Source organism: Lissotriton helveticus, chromosome 1_1 (assembly GCF_964261635.1).
Source record: "Lissotriton helveticus chromosome 1_1, aLisHel1.1, whole genome shotgun sequence".
NCBI lineage: Eukaryota > Metazoa > Chordata > Amphibia > Caudata > Salamandridae > Lissotriton > Lissotriton helveticus.
Genome location: NC_136057.1, coordinates 1,152,322,700 through 1,152,343,053, shown reverse-complemented (window position 1 = coordinate 1,152,343,053; position 20,354 = coordinate 1,152,322,700). Strand labels below are relative to the sequence as shown.

Sequence of the window (20,354 nt, the reverse complement as noted above, 5' to 3'; positions counted from 1 at the left end):
CACTACCCTGCCAGATGTGGCAGGATCAGCTAGAGGAGATTCCCAAGTGATCCTAGCAGGAGGATCCCCACCAGCGCATCCAAAGAACAGTCCAGCACACGGACTGACCAGCAACAAGAGTAGCCCTCTGCACATCGCAAGCGAGAGCAGCAAGGACACCTTTAAAGACAGCAAAGTCTCCAGCCACACCTTGGGCTGCAAGGGAAATTGAAGACAAGCACGCACTACCGGTAGATGCCTGACTCCACCTCCAGCAAAGACACTGCGACACAAGCCCCACTAGCAAGAGTGGACAACCAGCCAAAACAGCACCACCTCAAGGAAGCTATCCCCACCAACAGCACGAGCAAAGACTGGTGCAGAGCACGCACCACACGTGGCTTCCCAACGCCACCACCAGTGAAGAGGTCGCATCACTCGCCCTACTGGTGAAAAGACCAACCACAAGCCACACCACAGGCACCCCAAGTACCAGAAGAAAGCATCCAGGAACGACACCTAGCACGCAAAGCCTGAAGCACGCAGGAGGTCGCGCCTGTAAACCTGACTGCGCAGTCAGCACCCAGGAAACCTCTCCACGCAGAAACACTGCTGAACGCAGGTTAGAGAGCACACACGTCTCCACCGCCACAGCGAAGCCCTACAGTAGGCCGAAGACCACCCACGGTGTCCTCCCTCACACTGCCTCAGGACGGAGTCGGCCACGACCCAAGATCGGCAAGAGAGGAGTCGCACACCCCATGTGGCAGGCCGCCACAGCACCGTGTGCTCCAACGAACAGCGACACAAGACCAGACGTCACGTCGCCCAGCAAACAAGGAGCGCCTCACCAAGTGACTAGCCAGCAAAGCACGCCAGAGCAAAAGCAGAAGCCGGCGGCACGACAGCGCCGCCTCGAGGTCCAAATGCAACGCCCTCGAAGAAAAGAAGAGTGAGAGCTCTGTCACCCCAAAGACCGGATGAGCACAGGTGGACTGAACAAGCAAACAAAGGGAGAAGACCGAGGACTGACAGCCAGCCAAGAAGCACACCCTGACACGCCAGACAGCCACCAAGGCGGACCGACGTCACAGGATACAGCCCCACGGATGAACAAAACATAAGCCGCAGCAAGCGCAGTCCACGTCTCATCCCAACGCTTCCCCAGGCGACCGTCCATCCCCGAGCGTCGGCAGTCTGAGTCAGTCGGCATCCCTGCTCCCGTCCGCAGATGCCAAGGGTGAAGATCAGCACTGAGCGGCCGCCCTCTCACCGCCTCAAGATGGAGTCGGCAGTGGCCCCACAACAGGCAAGAGAGGAACCAACACTCTACGTGTCAAGCCGCCACCTAAGGTCAACATCAACAAAGCAGAGGCACATGGCTGCCAAATCTCTCCCGACATCCAACACTCCCAGCAAGTCCCCAACACCTATCATCCAGAGTCTCTACATGGCTGGCAACCACCACCACCCCAGCCATCAGCACCTGCGCCAAACAACACCACTGCCAGAGACCGTCAGTGCGGACCGGCAAGAGGTCTGAGAAGTTCAAGTAAGACGTGGTACGCGAACATGGACCAACGAACTTCGACATACTCAAGAACCAGAAGTAAACCCATCAACAGGAGAAGGTCGCGGCGACTGGTCCAGTCACAGAGTGGAAAAGAAGACAGTGTCCTAGAGCCAGGACAAGACCAGAGGGAAACGGGTGGAGTGCACGCCGCTTGGAGAAGCCTGGTCAGGAGGACAAGCAGCGAGGTGACCAGACTGCGTCGCGAAAAGGAAAACGGAGAAGGGCACGACGCCATGAAGGAAGGAGAAGAAGAAAGGAGTCATGTGGCACGACGCCATCATGAGCAGCAACATCCAGAATGGCGAGGTGTGACAAATCTACACACCCACCAGAAGGAAAGGTGACACGCACCACAACACCGCGTGCAGTGACCCACATGTCCAGGAGAACGTTGATGGCGCTAGAAACAGAACAGGCATATACTTACAAGTTCCCCGACGACCGGTTCACTACAGGAGAGTACAGGCTGGACCATTGGTGACACCTACCTTTGGGATTGAGCGGAAGATTTGGATGTGGAGAGCGATCAGACGTCCGGCAGAAGGAGAACTGACCACTCCACACCAGCCCGTGGATATCCAAGGGGCAAAGGCCTCAGGGACGCCGGTGGCAGAGGGTCCCGACACGAGAGATGGGTCCGTCGCCGTCTACCCTGCACGTCCCAGGAAGAAAAGGAACTTGTGCGCAAAGGAAAGAGTCAACAGCCACCCTCCAGGTGGAGCTACGGACTGCGAGGTAGTAATCTCATCGCCTCCTCCACTCACACCAGTCTGTAGAGTTGGAGCAATGCTGCTGAGCACACCCAGCCCTGCGGAAACCTGAAGAAGAGGGCCTCCGGGACATCTCGTGGCAGGAGAACACCCACGAGAGGGGCGTCCCAGTGAGAGGGATGCCTTTCAACCACTCACTCCTTTGCAATGTGAAGCCAAGCTGCCTACAGTGAAGAAACCCAACAGACTAGTAAAAGACAACCTCCATCAAGTCTACCATCTGGTCATCCTGTTCGGTGTCACCCCAAAAGCAAGATCTCAATGGACAAGAACACACTGCCATTTCGCAAGTCCAGAAGAGCACGCCCACCGAGGACCAGGACGTCGAGCCCAAGAGAACGAACGTTTCAGCTGAAAGTTTCCACCGTCGTCATCTAGCAAGCAGCTGAAGAGACTCCTTCTAAAGTTAGGACACTGCATATTTTTGTATTTTTCCTCCGACAGGTTCGGACTTTGTTTTGCCTCAACTTTTATTAAAGTTGGGGAGGAATGTAGTGTCCTGCTGGACACGGTCTAGTTGTTTACAGGATGTAACCCACACTTTACACCCACCCACCACTGGCGTCACGAGTCACGTGACCCAGTTAATAAAAGGGGCCGAGCGCTCGTGCTCGTGGCCAGTTACAGTCCAGTAGCACGTTGTGTCTGCGTCAGTGATTTGCCGCCATGTGGGCCTGATGCCCGACACCACAGGGTTGTAGCGGCGGATCAAATTTCAAAAAAAGCTACCCCCTATATGTACTTAAAGGTCCAAGAGTAAGGGGGAAACAACAACAAATACTCGAACAAGTACTCTTGGCAGACCTCTATTAATTTGCTGATGGCCTCAAAGGGCTTTTCTTAATGGACTATTCCACAATAAATAGTCTTTCCACTGAAGATTGTACAAAATTAATTGATTTTTATTACAATTTGTTTTTCCTTTTTTATATATAGTCAACATTTTCTCATATTTTTATACATTTGTGTAGTTTTTTGTTTAAAACTACAAACAATGCAGACATATACAGTTAAATACAATTATCAATTTGATAGAAAACATGTCATGTTTCATATAAACCAAAAACATTATTTGCAGATAAAAAACACTGGAAGACATGAACAATCACTGTATGAATTCATACATACAACCCCAGAAAACCATCAAGCAATCACTCTCACCAATCAGGACACTCTCACACAGGTAACACACTCACACACAGACAACAATCCTAGGGAAACATCTGCTTGTTCATATGACATACACTGATGATAGTACTGTGGATTGATCAATCTCTAAATTTTCCACTATTGTGTTGTCTTTAGGAGGTTTCCCACATACGGTCGACCCACGTTTCAGTGGATGTGAATTACTACCACCTTCATCAGGACCACTGTTAGTAGTTCACTTTTCAAATGTGTGAACGGAGGTTCTCTTCATGCTGTGCAGTGATTCTGCTGCATCTAATCAAAGGAAATATCCAAAGCCAGTCTTATGAGCTTGGTCTTGCCACACTGTGGCAATTTTTTAATTTATTTTGTTCTGTAGGCAGCTATCGGCGCATCTGGCTCCCGGTCTGCTTGGGTACAAAAACAGGTGAGTTAAGTCATTTGAGATGGTTCCAATCCTTGCAGCAATGGTGATACATCAGTTGTGTTCAGGAATACGTCGCTTAACAGAGAAGATGCATCAGTTCTGCTAGCAAGCAGCTTTAACCCACTTCATATGGTCCAGGACTGGGGTAGCACCACTTGGCAGGGGAGACTCACACGTGGCAGAGTATAGGTGGAGGGGTTGGAAGCCTGTTATGCCCAAGAGGCATTAGATAAGGAGGCCAGCCAACTAGCACTTGGAGATACTCTGACTTCTCGGGTCAAGAGATGCAGGTCCAGTCCTTCTCACCCAGGCAGGAGGGCAACAGGCATCAGTTCAGCACAGCAAAGCAGGAGTCCAGCAGAGTGCATTTCTGAAGAGTGGCAGTCCTTCAGCAGCACAGCAGTCCTTCTTCCTAGCAGGTTATCTACAGGTCCAGATGTGCACTGAAGTGGAGGTGTCTGAGGTCCACGATTATTAACCAGTGGTTCCTTTGAAGTAGGGGAGACTTCAAAGATAAGCCTTTAATTACACAGATGTCTTGCCTTCCTTGTCCTTGCTCCAGAGTAACTAGAGGGGTTATGCATCCCTTTGTATGGGGACATCAACTACCGCTTAGAAAAATGCAAACACTGTGGTAAAAAAAAAAAGAATTTAACTTTATTTGTTCCGGCAAGCTGGGAAGAGGTTTTTTTTTACCAAAGCAAACACTTTCATGGTTGCTTTTTAGAAACAAAGCATTATTTCTTTCACAGCACTTTTTTACCATTTTATTGCTGTACTCAGTGCAGTCCAGTGCTCTGTGGCGTAACAAAGGGGGCGGTCCTCTTACCTGCGGCCATCGCAGGAGGGATTGCCAGCACCCCCCACTCCAACCTGCGGCCGCCGCGTGGGGCCAGAACCTCCCTCCCTGCTCTCACCTGTGGCCGTCGCAGGGCAGCAAACGCAGGGGTCGCCATCGGCAGCCAAAGGTCTAGCTATGCCACTGGCTGTACTTTAGCTATGCCACTGGCTGTACTTTGGCTATTTATAGGTTCCCGCCAGGAGAATACACTAATTCTGGGTACCTTTATAACCCCCCAACATGTAGGAGAATACAAATGCAAATTTGGCCTGAATACTTTTTCTGGACAATAAAAGTTATGAAGGCTTAAGCCCAAAGTACCTCAAATATCAACAAGCATTTACAATGCAACGGTCTCGCCTCTGCACAAGTTAGAGCTATTGGCATTGTAAATGACAATTTGTTTTATTAATGTGTTGGTTTTGAAAACAGATAAATAAATGGCATTGTCATTTACAATGCCAATAGCTTAATCTCTCACAAATGCGAGACCTATTGCATTTGCACCCACGCACACACACACACAGAGCCACACAGAGCCACACACAAACACAGAGCCACACACACACACAGAGCCACACACGCACACACAGAGCCACACACACACACACAGAGCCACACACACACACACACAGAGCCACACACACAGAGCCACACACACACATGGTGGTGGTGGATGTGGTGGTGGTGGAGGTGGATGTGGTGTATGTGGTGGTGGTGGATGTGGTGGTGGTGGATGTGGTGGTGGTGGTTGATGTGGTGGATGTGGAGGTGGTAGATGTGGAGGTGGATGATGTGGATGTGGATGTGGTGGTGGTAAATGTGGAAGTGGATGATGTGGTGGATGTGGAGGTGGATGATGTGGTGGATGTGGTGGTGGTGGATGTGGTGGTGGATGTGGTGGTGGATGTTGTGGTGGATGTGGTGGTGGATGTGGTGGTGGTAGATGTGGTGGTGGTGGATGTTGTGGTGGATGTGGTGGTGGGTGTGGTGGTGGATGTGGTGGATGTGGTGGTGGTGGTGGATGTGTTGTGGTGGTGGTGGATGTGGTGGTGGTGGTGGATGTGGAGGTGGATGATGTGGTGGAGGTGGATGATGTGGTAGATGTGGTGGTGGTGGATGGATGTGGTGGATGAGGTTGATGTGGTGGTGGATGTTGTGGTGGATGTGGTGGTGGATGTGGTTTTGGATGTGGTGGTGGATATGGTGGCGGATGTGGTGGTGGTGGTGGATGTGGTGGTGGTGGATGTGGTGGTGGTGGTGGATGTGGTGGTGGTGGTGGATATGGTGGTGGTGGAGGTGGTGGATGTGGATGTGGTGGATGTGGTGGTGGATGTGGGGGTGGTGGTGGATGTGGTGGTGGTGGATGTGGCAGTGGATGTGGTGGTGGATGTGGTGGTTGATGTGGTGGTGGTGGTTGATCTACAAAGTTAAAACTATGTGTCAATGGTGCTCTGCAGTAGAAGTGGTAGTTTGGAAGTCTAGCGCACAATCCATGCTGGAAACTGTTAGAAAATAGTAAAAAATATATATATATAAACAATTCACAAGCCAACCAAGGGATGGGAGAGGCGCTCCTAGCAATTGTATTTAAATCTGTGCTGTTTTCATCTACGGATGCTCGTCTGCCCATGCATACCTCTTGCGTTCAGGGCCTCCCTCCCCCCAACACCTGGTGGAACTCATGTTTCATCTGCCGGGGCTTGCTCTGCTTCCACCGGGACATGCTTCTCTCCAGATGTGCGAAGGACAGAACGTTTATTTCATGGAGTGCTCGATCGATGGCTCGAGATGCAAAGTCATATGATATGGAATGATAGAGAGCGGCGCGGGGCGAGAGAAGGAGTGCGAGCGAGTATGAGATGAGAGTGTGGGTGGGTGAGGGACCGAAAGAGAGAGAGGGCGAGCGAGAGAGGAGGGGGGGCTCGACGAGAGAGGAGGGAGGCGCTCGCGGAGTCACATAGTGCGCACGCCGCTGCTGCTGTCACCCCCAAGATTCGGATCTACTCGGAGTGGCTGATTACTGGAGTGTCTGGCGCCGGGGAGGGAGCACAGACATGCCAGTCAGTTTCAAACAAGAGAGGTAGAATGCACGAGACAGGGGAGGAAGAGGATGGGTGCCTTGCCATCAAACAAACAGTGATTGGCTGGTTAAAAAAAAAGAGCCAGCATACAAATATTGATTGCTCTGTGTTTTATGACACACGTGAGGCTAGAGCTGTCAGACTTTCATACAGACTCCTGTTTTTATAGGAGTATATCATCAGATAAACCTTTGGAAATATCATTATCTAATTTGTCTCGGATAACTTGATAGCGGCAACAACCAAGCCCGGTTCTTTTCAGACTGGGGGCGTGTTTTTGACTGTTGTTTACAGCCTAGAAAGAATGTCAAAAACACGCCCCCCAATCCGAAAAGGACGGGGCCTAGAGCCAAAGAAGAATGTCACTGGGACCTCTTCTCCAATGGCTGGCCACCGTTTAGGAGGTCAGCCAATGGAGAAGAGGGGCGGGTTTAACCTCGCTACTCCAAGTCATTAAATCTCGCGAGCTCGAGTGCGCATGTGTGCACCCAACGCCACGTGAGACCTAAAAAAGGGCTTAGCATTGGAGGAAGCCTAAGCTGCTATGGGGTTAAAATCTAAAATAAATGTCACAGCACACGTATGTGCCCTGAAAAAGCATTGGGCCTGGGAATTATGACACTTGCTCCAAACCCTCTACCTCCCCCTTCTGACAGGACTGCACGTTAGCAGACTACATTTTTCAAATACAGGTTAAACCTTAGACATCAAAAACATTTACAATGCTGCATTGTAGGACTTGTGCAAGCGCATGATCAGCTGTTGATATTGTCCAAAGCAGCACACCCCATACCATGCACGAGACTTTCAACTAACCAATAGGATTTTATATGGGGCATTCAATTTGTTTGCTGATGCATATTATGTGGGGGGCTAAACAGAAAGATCTTGAATACTATGTGCTGGTGCCTAAATGCCATGATTGACAGCGACCTGGCATCTGGGCAATTATGCATAGCCCCTTACAGTAAATTGCCTCTATGTGGCTTTTTACAAAATTACCTCTTTGGTGAATTGTTCAAATAGACAGGCAGGAAGGGCATTTGGCCCTGAGATCAATAAAGTCTACAGATTGCAAATTCAAATCCCAGCAGCACCAGCTATATTGTTAGATCAGATCTGTGTATTAAATCTAAAAAGCATGAATTCAAATTGGTAATGCTTATTCTGAAAAGTTAACCTTTTGTCCAGGAAAATCTTGTGTGTACAGACCAAGAAGAGTGAGGGAATTTATGAGCTGGGTCTTGAGTGGGAGTGGAAGTTGCAGAGGCCAGCAAGATTGGCGGAACAGGATTACCATTGGAATGAGCAGGAGATAATGGAAGCAGATTAAGTAGACCAGGAGGAGAGAACTATGGGCATGGCTTGTTGTGGAGGGGGTGAATACTGGGGAAGGTAATGGTAGTGGAGCATAAGACCACGAGCGGCTGCCACTGAGTAGTAAGGGTGAGGCAGGGACGGGGGGAGGGATAGAAAAATAAATTTAAAATGACTTACCTTGCTGTCAGCTGCCGCCTCACATCCATCTTCTTCTGTTTCTGCTGGAAGCAAGAAGCACACACAGGCTCCCCTAAGCCAATGACGAAGCTGCTGTCACCATGACAGCACTGCTGTGATTGGTCTGAGCACCGTAGTTCGTGGTTCAGATGGGGACTTGAGCCTGTGTATAATCTACACCCCTTAGAGTCTGTGCATGTTCTCCACCCAGGCTGTACGATACAACTGGTTAAGAACATGTAAAGTGCGCATGACTGGTTAGCTGGCCCAAGATGGCAGGTCAAAGTGTCATGCCCACTTAAGTGCCCCAACCACTCCTCCCATGCTGGCTGAGAGAACAGCCCAGCACCCACCATCCCCCTCTTAAACCTGCCTTGCAATGAAAAAATAAAATTTATTTATTTATTTATTTATACCATTTATAGAGCGCAATAATACCAACCGGTGTCCTGGCGCTAAAGTGGTCGCTCCCTGAGATTGTACTCTCGGATCTAGCTCGAGAAAAGACAGGTTTTCAGACTTTTTCGTAATGACAAAAGGTTGGCGCTCTGCTTCAAGGCTAAAGGAAGAGCATTCCAGGCCAGCGCTGCCCCTCTCACAAAGCTTCGGCCCCCCCAGCGCACCTTCCTAATACGGGCGATCTTGATCAGGCCCAGGTTCGCTGATCTTAGTTGTCTTTCCGGCGTGTACCATTGGAAGAGCTGTTGGAGAAATGTTGTGCCTGTCCCGTGGAGCGCTTTGTAAACAATGCATAGGGCCTTAAACCTGATCCTCTTCCGCACCGGTAGCCAATGCAACTTAACCAGCTCCCTGGAAACGGGGGCGAATTTCGGTAGACCAAGAATGAGACGGGCCGCGGCATTCTGCAGTATCTGCAGCTTATTGAGCAGCCCCTGGTGAGCCTCAAGTAGTAGACTGTTACAGTAATCGAGGCGGGAAAGCACTAAGGCTGACACCACCGTCTTTCTACTCCCTGCTGGTAGGAAGGGAAGGATTTTTCTAATAATTTTTAGGGACCAATGAATGGAAGATGAAAGCGCATTCACTTGGGATTTGTAGGAGAGTTGGTCATCAATAATTATTCCTAAGTTCTTCACCTTTATCGCGGGGGAGGGGGGGGCACCCATATCTTCCGGCCACCAATCCGGGGTCCAAAGATTGGTTTTCTGCCCAAAAAGTAGCACCTCTGTTTTGGAGGAATTCAATTTCAAGCAGCTTTTTCCCATCCAAATGCTAACTGCTTTCATACAGCCTTGAAACCTGGCCGCAACTCCTAGATTTTTTCCAGGGAGCAATGATACCACAATCTGGGTATCATCGGCATACGATGTTAGCTCGAACCCATAGGATCGAATCACCGGGGCAAGAGAGGAAACATACAGGTTAAATAAAATGATAATAATATAGTGTTATTATCATTTTATTTTTCCTTTTTCCACTGTTGAAAGAGCAGTGGGGTGGCGCTCCTCTGCCTAAGCGGAGGAGCTGTCGCTGGATAAGACACTTTCATGAGATAGGAATGATGGAGGGAGGCAAGCAAATGTAGTTGAACTAGACAAAGGTCCATAGATCACTCTTTCACTGGTGTGCACACACTAGAAGGCGATTAAGGGGCCGAGGGTTCAAACGTGGATCAACACAGTGATGCCCCTGCAGGAACAAATGGTGGCTGGGGTCATTTCAAGTACTCCTGGCATCTTGGTGACTGGCGTCCAGGGGAAGTGTTGGGGTTCATAATTGAAGTGGTGTGAAGGTCAAAGTATTTTATTTAGCATAGTTACTTAAAACCATTGCTACAAAGCACCTCATTTCATTTATAAGTTACGATTTTGTTTTTAAATGCTATAAAACAATGTACTACAAATCAGTAAAATCAGTACAAAATATTTGTTGAGCAGCATCCGACAAGGTTCTTTATGACTATAATTGTATTCTGTCCAAAGTTAGCGGCCGGGGGTCAGCATTTTGATTTTGTGGCATTCTCTTCTCTTCTTGTCTCAGAAACTTTACCAGGTGGCAGTTCAGCTGTGTGTCCTCTGGTGCAAAGCACGCCAGCACGGCCTGACTCCGTGTGCGGATGCCTCTCTGGTTAAAAAGTGGCTTTAAAATTGTTTCCATTACTCTGTTAGTTCTTTGCACGTACAGAGCAGGTGCGGAATATCTGGCGGGAAGGAATAAACTGAAATGGGCAGGGAGCCTTTGTGGGCAATGTGACTTACTCCACATAGGGAGCTTTCCATGTTTATGGGGGTCCATTGGGGAAAAGTGACAGGAGAGTAAACTGGGCCATCCAGATCTCCACCATGAAGTAACAGGTTGAGATTGGTGTCAAGGGTGCTGGGAAAGAGATTTGCTGGGAGAGTGTGAGTGAATTCATGTGTTTAGTGTGCTGGGGGGGGGAGTTCACATTTGTGGGGTGTGTGGTATAGAGTGAGTGTTTTTGATTTACATGGATAGTTGCTTAATAATTGCTGAGAGTGAGCAAGAGGTCTCTGGGATTTGATCATTTGGCCAGTCATCATCATCCTCTAGCACAGAGGTCTTCAATATGTGGGGTGCGACCCCCAGAGGGGTCTTGGAGTCCTGGGAAGGGGGTTTGCCTTAGTGGCGTCGGGCTGATAGAGGGTGCTCACAGCGGAGGCCTAATTCACACCGAGGGGTGGAAAACATCAAAGCCTCAGTAACAAGTAAAAGGTCTTTTAAAGACCTGTGAAGTACTCGGGTGGGGCTTTGTGTCTGTTCAGTGAAGCTGTTTCAGCCGGGCTCACATACACGAGGGGGGGGTGCGGGGGGGGGGTTGCTGGGGGAGGAGGCTGTAGCCCTTTGAGTTAAATGGGCGTTGCGCGCCTGGAGCTGTGGGTCTTTCCTGTAAAGCATGTGAAAGGTCCTCTCGTGAAGGGTCCTCTCCCCCCCCCACACGTCCCATAAATCATTAGTTCAAGGCCCTCGGTCCCTCATACCTGGCACCTGTGCGGGGGTAATGTGCCTGAGAGTCTGTTCTTCACTGTGAGATGTTCTCACAGCCTGTCTGCCCCCACCCCCCACCCCTAGCAGGGAGGCACAGAGATGCCATGAGAGAGAAAGAAGAAGGAAGAAGAGGCAGAGAGATACTGACCCCCCCCCCCCATGAGAGAGGCACAGAAAAGGTGGGTGGATGAATGATGGGTGGTTGGATGGATGAAAGGGTGGATGGATGAAGGATGAATGTATGGATGGAAGGATGAAAAGGTGGATGGATGTATGGATGGCAGGATGAAAGGGTGGGCGGGTGAAGGACGGATGGATGTAAGGATGAAAGGGTAGATGGATGAAGGATGGATGTATGGATGGATAAAAGGTTGCATGGATGAATGATGGATGGATAGATGAAAGGGTGGATGGATGAAGGATATACGTATGGATGGAAGGATGAAAGGGTAGATGGATTAAGGATGGATGTATGGATGGATAAAAGGTTGCTTGGATGAAGGATGGATAGATGTGTGAAAAGGTGGGTGGATGAATGATGAGTGGATGGATGGATGAAAGGGTGGATGGATGAAGGATTGATGGGTGAAAGGGTGGATGGATGATGTATGTATGGATGGAAGGATGAAAGGGTAGATGGATCAAGGATGGATGTATGATGGATAAAAGTTTGCATGGATGAAGGATGGATGGTTGTGTGAAAAGGTGGGTGGATGAATGATGGGTGAATCTATGTATGAAAGGATGGATGGATGGATGGATGGAAGGATGAAAGGGTGGATGGATGAAGGATGGATGGATGGAAGGATGAAAGGGTGGACGGGTGAAGGATGGATGGTTAGATGGAAGGATGAAAGGGTGGATGGATGAAGGGTGGGTGTATGGATGGATAAAAGGTTGCATGGATGAATGATGCATGGATGGATGTGTGAATAGGTGGGGGGATGAATGATGGGTGGATGGATGGATGGATAGATGAAAGGGTGGGCGGATGAAGGATGGATATATGGATGAAAGGGTAGATGGATGAAGGATGGATGTATGGATGGAAGGATGAAAGGGTGGAAGGATGAAAGGGTGGATGGATGAAGGATAGATGTATGGATGGATAAAAGGTTGCATGGATGAATGATAGATGGATGTGTGAAAAGGTGGGCGCATGAATAATTGGTGGACGGATGGATGAAAGGGTGGATGGATGGGTGGATGTGTGAAAGTGTGGGTGGATGAATGATGGATGGATGTGATGAGGTTAACAGGCGCATTTATGGTTGTCGATAGTTGATGATGAGGAGTACCAGTTTCTAGAAACTTTTGTCGGAAGGGGGTCCTTGCTTCTAAAAAGGTTTTACAAGGGGGTATCGGCATCAAAACGTTTGAAGACCTCTGCTCTAGCAGGAGGGCAGACTATGAACACAACGCCAGCCAGTCCCTGTGGCAGAAGGGAGTCTGTGTCCTTCATGGGGTGTCATCATTTCTCTTGCATGCAGCCAGTTTAAGTCAAACTGCACGGGTCCATTCGCAGATTCTGCAGGGGGCGTCCCACCACCGTGCATTATGTGTCCGGTGCAGAGCTGGCGTTTGTGATGGGTGGTCGGTGATGGAGGGTAGAGGACGGGGCAGGAGGGTGTTAGGATTGGTGGCAGCCATGCAGCAGTCAGAAGAGACTTCACAACAGACCAGAGGAGAGGGTCAGTGAGAGTGCTGAATAGGGCACTGGTGTTACATGGACCCAGCCATGGGCGTAGGAAGCGTGGGGGACGCGGGGGATATATCCCCCCCAGATTTTGGAGTGGGGGGGACACGGGGGACATGGGTGGGGGAAGAGGCGACAAAAGATTTTCCCCTCTGCCTTCTGTTATTCACAGGGCCATTAGCACGTGTAAGTGCTACCTAATGGCCCTGTACTTGACCTGCCTGGAGTCAAAGTCTTCAAAGAGGCCACCCGCCCTCTGCCCTTTGTCTTGCTGCATGAAGGCTCTGCGGTCTGGGAAGGGCCAAGGGAAGTACTCTCTCTTGCTTCACCTTTTCCTTATTTGTTTCCCTGTGAAATGGATCCAAAAATGAGCAGACCACTTTGGCTGGAAATGTCCGCATTTGCTGACTGTTGTATAATTCCAAAGAAAAACCTCAGACAGAGAGAAAAAAATTATTCAATATCTAAAGAAAGTCAGTAGACAGGCCAGATTGTTATTTACACCCACACACATTATCGCCACTTTACAGAGTTTGCCAGTGAAAACGCTACTTTCTTTTTTTTTTTCTTCTTTCTTTGAACAACATTGTTTTTTCCAGGGTGGGTAAGTGCACCATTCCTAAAGGGACTGCAATACCTGGTTGATGGGTGTAGTGGAAATGTTTAATATGATCGTTTTCAACTATTTTAATTATTTTAGCTTATAAAATGTGTACTGCGGCTCTGTGCTCTGTGTCCGAGGATGTGGTCCTTTTTAAACCAAACTGCTTACATTTTGAAAGGATTTAAGCAATGGACATTGAAATGGGTCCCTTCCTAATCATGTAGACCTGTTCTGAATTTTTCAAGCAAAATCACTTACTGATTTCTGAATAATGAGTTTAAAACTGTTAAGGTAACCATGTTGTTCCTGAATACATTTCACATGCTTTGCTTCTTCTTGCATTCCTTATGAGTGTTTACTTTTTCCAGGGTGATTCATTTTTTTCAGGCAGCATTTTACTGTTGTCTAGTGCATAATTTGGATTTAGTCGCAGCACAATTGAGTTGTAGCTGAAGGCAGTGCAAATTTCTCTCAGTGGGGCAATATGGTGTTCAGTGTGGGAGAGGATGTGGCACTCTGGCCAGAGCTGCTGAATTTGGAACTGGCGCACCATTTTCAGCCTTCATGACCAGTCCACCAGACCGCACTCCTGACAGAACTGATTCTGATGCTACACCTTTGAAGGCCCAATAGGCCTTAGAAGCCCTGGTGTCTTAGCACCCACAGGTGGGCCCTAACGGTGGCAAGTGTGAGTTAACCTTGAAGGCCTGTCTACCACATTCCATACTGCAGTTCACCTCCAGTCTTGTAAGCAGGTATACGAAGAAGCACACCCTAGATCGACGTTGACACTGAGGTCACAAGATCCTTGTGGCCAGTCCACCGCACCCATTGGTACCTCCATTGGCCTTTTTCATCAGTAGTAGTGCAACTCACCAGGAAACGGCAATGAAGGATTTGCATGCACACCAAACTTAGGGGGTGTTTATAATGGAGGTGGGACCGCCATGTCACCCCGTCAGTGGTGGCCCCACCGCCATCGGTGACTGCATCACTACCAGCCATTTTACAATGGTGGGTGGTTCCCTGGCGGTCGGAAAGACCGACCGCCACGCACCCGACTGGCTCCTTGGGCCGTCCAGTGCGGCGGAGGGGCTCGTGGTTCCTTCAATGCTAGTGGTGCCTACCAGGCACCGCACTAGGGATTACGATACCTCTTACCCGCAAGCCTATCCATGGCGGTTCACCCGCCATGGAAAAGTTGGTGGAAAGGGACGTTGGGGGCTCATAGCAGGCCCCTTTCCCCCAGGCATAGGACCCGGGGGCATCTAAGATGCCCCCCTACATATCACTGAACCATGTGGCAGGCACCGCATTGTGCCTGTCACGTAGTGCAGTGATATATGTAACATGCCAGTTTTTACATTGCAGCGGATGATGCAGCCAGCAGCACCTGCTGCAATGTAAAAGATAGGCACTGCAAACGCCATGATGGCGGTCGCATTGTAATTACTATCGTGGGGCCGCCACCTTGAAGGCCAGCGGTTCCATTCCCCGATTTGATGGCGGACGGATTGAAGTCCGCCTGCCATCGTAATCAGCCCCTAATTTTGCAAACTTCATGGCCTCTGCTTCATTCACAAACACTTTTAACATGTGCAGCCTGCTTTCGCGCCACTGGAGTTATGCAGTAATGGAGGCCAAAAATATGTCGCAGTGTTGACTAAATTATGCAACAATAAAAAGGCTGCAGCGTAATGTGGTGCATTTTATGATACTTTATTATTTTGATATATTTATACATACTAACAGCCTCTGCAAAGCTTTTGGATCATTAGTATCTGTGTAACATACAAATGCAGCAGTGGGAAAGGTGACCAGTCAACCTTTGCAAAGGGCCCTACACTTCACAGCAACATAAGTCAAATTTCTTTTAGTTGTTTTTGATCCGTTTGAGCTACAAAATTGTTTTGGGTAAAATAGTTAGATTATGCAGCAGATGATGTATTATATGGCAAATATGATACAGCCATAGTTAAGTGGAAAACATTTTTCCACTTAACTGAATTTTGTTCCAGCATTGTAGTTGATCAATTTGTACACCATTTGCATTTTAAAGGCAGTCCTACAACACAGGGCTACTTTTAAACTGACCTCTAGCTTCAGCAGTGCACACATGCAAACGCAGAAAAGGCTGCTGGCCTCTAAACTGCCATGCCCTATTATATTCTAGGGACTTAAAGGTAGTTCTAATCCCCCTGCCCTATTATGTACTAAGGCCATATAGGAGAGGTCATAGGGGTACCCTAACCCATAGTGCACCCTAGTGGGTATGTATTTAGGTGTTTTCACAGTATCTTTAAGTGTCTCTTTCAGAATAGCACTGGCCCTGTGCCTGTTCAGGCAGAGGCCAGGGTCAGTCAGTCAGGTACCACCAGTACCAGTCAGCAAAACTTTGGGGAGTGTACAGGGCACAGGATGACTTTGCAACACTAAAGAAGCACAAACTCAGAATTTAAAACATAACACCATGGTTGGGGGGTTCTCTTTATTAACCAGAATTGATTTCTACCCTAATCAATCAATTTTCCAACATTAGGATGAGGAAAGACTGGGGAAAAATCAAAACGTTCTAATCTATACCTTGAAGTTTTCATGCAGTTCTTTGATGACGGTTAATAGCTCACTGTTCAATGTTAGGATTTTAACTTATAAACTGCAAATACCAAAAGAATCTCTATTATGTTATGTTACATAAATTTATAGCGCGCACAGCTATTCATGAGTATCCCGGCGCGGAGCCTGGCGGGGGAGGAGATGGAGTACTAGCAGGAGAATAGATGAGTTTTCAGTTTCCTCCTGAAAACAGCAGGGTCCTGGATAGTGCGTAAAGCAAGAGGAAGGGTGTTCCAGGCAGCCGCCGCCTTCACCGTAAAAGAACTGCCCCCTATTCTCTGAAGCTTAAAGCGAGGGGTCAGAGCATAGCAAAGGGACGAGGACCACAAAGGACGTGCAGGAACATAAAAAGAAAAGCGGCTCTGTAAATAGAGAGGACCACGATCATGCAGGGCATGGTGGGCCAAAATCAAGGATTTAAATTTGACTCGCTCCAATATGGGGAGCTAGTGAAGAGAGCATAGCTGTTGTCGGATACTGTTTCTAGCCGGAATGCCCAACAAAAGTCTGACTGCTGTATTTTGAACCACCTGCAGTTTTTTCAGCAGGTACCCAGGAACACCAGCATAGAGGGCATTCGCATAGTCAAACCTAGACAGGATCAGAGCACAGGCAACAGCTGTCCTTGCTGCTAGAGGGAGGAGGGGGCAAAATCTTCTGAGGGTTTTAAGCAAGCCGGAAACAACATCCAGCCAGCTTGTTGATGTGTGTCGAGAAGGAAAGACATTCATTAAACCAATCCCCCAAGTTTTTTGCTGCATTCCCTGATGAGGTGGGTGAAGGAAACTCAGGAGGCCAGAGCTGCTCTCTGTAATTAAGGGGAAATTTGCCAAAGAGCAGAACCTCCGTTTTTTCTACAATACATTGAAGCTGCGCCTCAGCCAGCCATTTAAAAATCGAGGACAGAAAGTGTTGAACCGGTAATACTGTGTCCGCCTCTTTGTCCCAGGTAAAAAGCAGCTGGATATCATCTGCATATGCCATCACCTTAGCCTCCAACTCCTCTGCCAAATAGACCAGCGGGGTCACATAGATGTTTAAAAGAAGGGGGCTAAGTGAGGAACCCTGTGGAACACCGGTTGTTACCGGTTGAGGGGAGGAGGAGGATGGTGGGATCCAGATCTGCTCGGCACGCCCATCCAGAAATGACCTAAACCAGTCCCACACAACGCCTGACAGACCGATCTTAGCCAGACATGAGAGAAAAGATTGTGTGGGACCGTGTCGAAAGCCGCCGAGAGGTCAAGCAAAATTAATACTGCTCTCCCGACGGCAACAAAGCACTCCCGGATGGCTTCAGCCACCTCCACCAGCACAGTTTCTGTGCTGTAGGATGCCCTGAACTCTGATTGAGCAGGGTGCAGAAGCAACTCCCTTTCCACAAAGCCTGTCAACAGCTTATTGACCACCTTCTCACACACCTTCGCCACAGCAAGGAGGAGGGAGATAGGTCGGTAATTTCCTAGGCAGAGGGTGTCCAGTAACGGCTTTTTTTTAGAAAAGGAAGGATCTTGGCTTCCTTCCAAGCCCGCAGGACCACCCTTTTCTGAAGAGACAGATTGATAATGGTATTAACCTCAGTGTTGATAACCTCAACAACTGCTGCCAGTGTCCTTGCTGGGCAGGGGTCGGAAGGTAAGCCTGATTTCAGAACCTTCAAAATTTTATGACACACCAATGGGTCCACTGTGCTGAATACGGACCAGGTGGGGACTAGACCAGCAGATGACATTCTAAAGGTATCTCCATAGTGCTATTGCGAGGAATAAATGCTGCTTGGATAGCCTGAATCTTATACCTAAAACAGCAGGAAAGGGTGTTGCACCAAGAAGGTGAAGATAGCGACACACTTGCTTGAGCCATCGGGGACGTGAAGCTCTGAACAACAGCAGTAACTCACTGACCTATTTACATGATATGCATTTTGTGATATGCGTGGTACACGTTCTTTGCGCAGGCATATTACCCCACTGTGGCTACCTTACCAAGAATCAAAACGTCCACCAGACAAACCTCTGATCTCTCTCAATAAAGAACATTAATCACTGAAGTTATCTTCACATTTTTATTGTTGCCTGAAAATTGCTGGAGACCAGGAATGCAGCAGCAGGTATTTTTCAAACCATAATGCGCTTGCAAACACGACGCCCCCACCCTAAGTCAGCGACCTTTGTTTGCTTGGTGCATGAAGATGCAAGATTCATATACATGTTTTTTTAACATTTGGTCTGATTACTATATGACTGTAAATAACAATAAAGCATACATGCAAAATGTAACATGCCTGCTTTTCTCAATATTTCACTTTGAAAGTATGCAATTGTATTTGTTTAACGGGCGGTGATTTGTATAGGGTCACTGGGAAGTCCACAAGGTTGTCCCTGTCCCCCCCAGAATTTTAGTGTCTCCTACGCCCCTGGACCCAGCGAACATTAGACTGCACCCTCCCACCCACTGTGCCTACCAAGTCCATGGCAAAGCCTCACAAAGGACTCTAATGAAAGTCTTTTTGGATTATTGTCCGGTCTGCTAGAGATTCAGGCACTCACACATACATCTTACCGACGCGTCTCGAGATCATAACACTGATAGCGCGAGATTTCTCCCAGTTCCATCAAGAAACAATATATGGGAGAGGGACGGTGAAGAAAGCTAATTAGAGACATCTCTTACGCCCAAAGTTACTTGCAGACCCGAGACCTGCTATACGTGTACTCTACAAGATGCGAGTGCGTCGGTGACACTCCACAGGGGGATGGGGTAGGGGGCACAGTTCAGTGCGTTTCTGTGGTCAGGTGGTGTGCGCGTGCCCATGCTGAATACTAGTCATTAACTTGATCTTACCGGCAAAGTTTTTGGTGAAGACCAGCGTGACGAGCAGGATGGGGATGATGACCGTGCCAATGGTGACCACGCGATCGAAGGGCAGCTCGAGCTTAATCTGCACCATCAGGGCTGCCAGGGAGCCTGCCCGGTCGTCCTGCTGCCCGGGCATGATCAGCTCTTTCAACTTCTCGCCGGCCAGCAGCGCGGTAGCCATGTCTGTGTGGTTGTCAATGAGATGTTGCATAAGAGACTCGAGCGCCTCGTTTCTTTCCAGGAATTTGTGTAGAGCGCCTTGGGAGCCGAGGAAGGGTGAACTCCAGCCCGCTGAAATAAACAGTGCAAGCAACATTTAGAGAAAAGAAACACAGCTCCTAGCGCCGGCGGCACTACAAAAGCTAGCGCCAACTGCAAGCTGGCAGCTCTGCAGAATACACGGGGTTCACTAATTAGACAGCGTATTCTTATAGTGCTTGGAAATTCCCTCCCAACTATTAAGTATAAATTTGCCGGCACACTTCACATCACAACAAACACAGGCAATAGACGGATGCCGGCTGCCGGCTGCAGGGAAGTTCGCCGGAGAGAGGTTACCTGGTTACCCCTCTCCCCGATTTTAAGAGGCTGATATAGAAAGGTTTTTTTTTCCCGAGAGGCAATACAACTAGAAGCAATGTCTCTGCTTCCAGCCATGGAAGCACCAAGCCGTAAAGGCTTCGTGATGTTCGCATATTTTTTAAAACCCTGCTTGTAAGTATGAATGGTGAGGGTCGGGATTTTCCATTTACTAAATCCTCAAGGTCGGTGGGCATCAGCAACACATCAAAAAGGCAGCAAAAATCTGTGAGGATGAGGAGGGTGTGAGTCGGACCTGCTGGTGTAGGGTCCGAAAGGAGGCAAGCGCGGTCTCACCTGGAGCTGGCCGCGCTGCAAGGGCAGGGAGCTCCTAAGCAGTGCTGCCCTGTCGCACTGCACGCTGCGCCAGCGGAGACTGCCTGCCTGCATCTCTCTGCCTCCCAGACGCAGAACGAGATGGACCGGCCCATCCGAGGCAGCCTCCTCTGGCTGTACTCTTTGTCTCAGCCCGACTGATTGGACGCCGCCGAATCCCCTTGTTTCCATGTGCTGCCACCGTGGTTAATACGCGGCAAAACCTCTCAAGTACCACACTGGCAGAATCCGAAGCCTTTCCTCAAGAAACGATCTAAAACTACCGGCTTTCCCCTTTCAGTGCCCTTCTAGTAAATGGTCGTTCCCTGCCCATCTGCTTTTAACCTCCTCGATGCCGGGTTGCTGCTTCATCCACATGGATCTGTATAGCAGGGTGG

General features: G+C 48.9%; 1 protein-coding gene across 1 annotated transcript in view; it reads right to left on the bottom strand.

Moving 5' to 3' along the window:
- Window positions 1–20,038, bottom strand: part of PANX2 (pannexin 2) — a 184,882-nt gene extending 164,844 nt beyond the window's left edge. The window contains exons 1-2 of the mRNA XM_078656651.1: window positions 19,939–20,038; window positions 19,048–19,353 (exon numbers count right to left, since the gene is read on the bottom strand). Of these exons, the coding sequence (XP_078512777.1) occupies window positions 19,048–19,273 (226 nt within the window). The 5' untranslated portion in view covers window positions 19,274–19,353; window positions 19,939–20,038. The remainder of the gene's footprint in view (window positions 1–19,047; window positions 19,354–19,938) is intronic.
- Window positions 20,039–20,354: the final 316 nt, after the last annotated feature.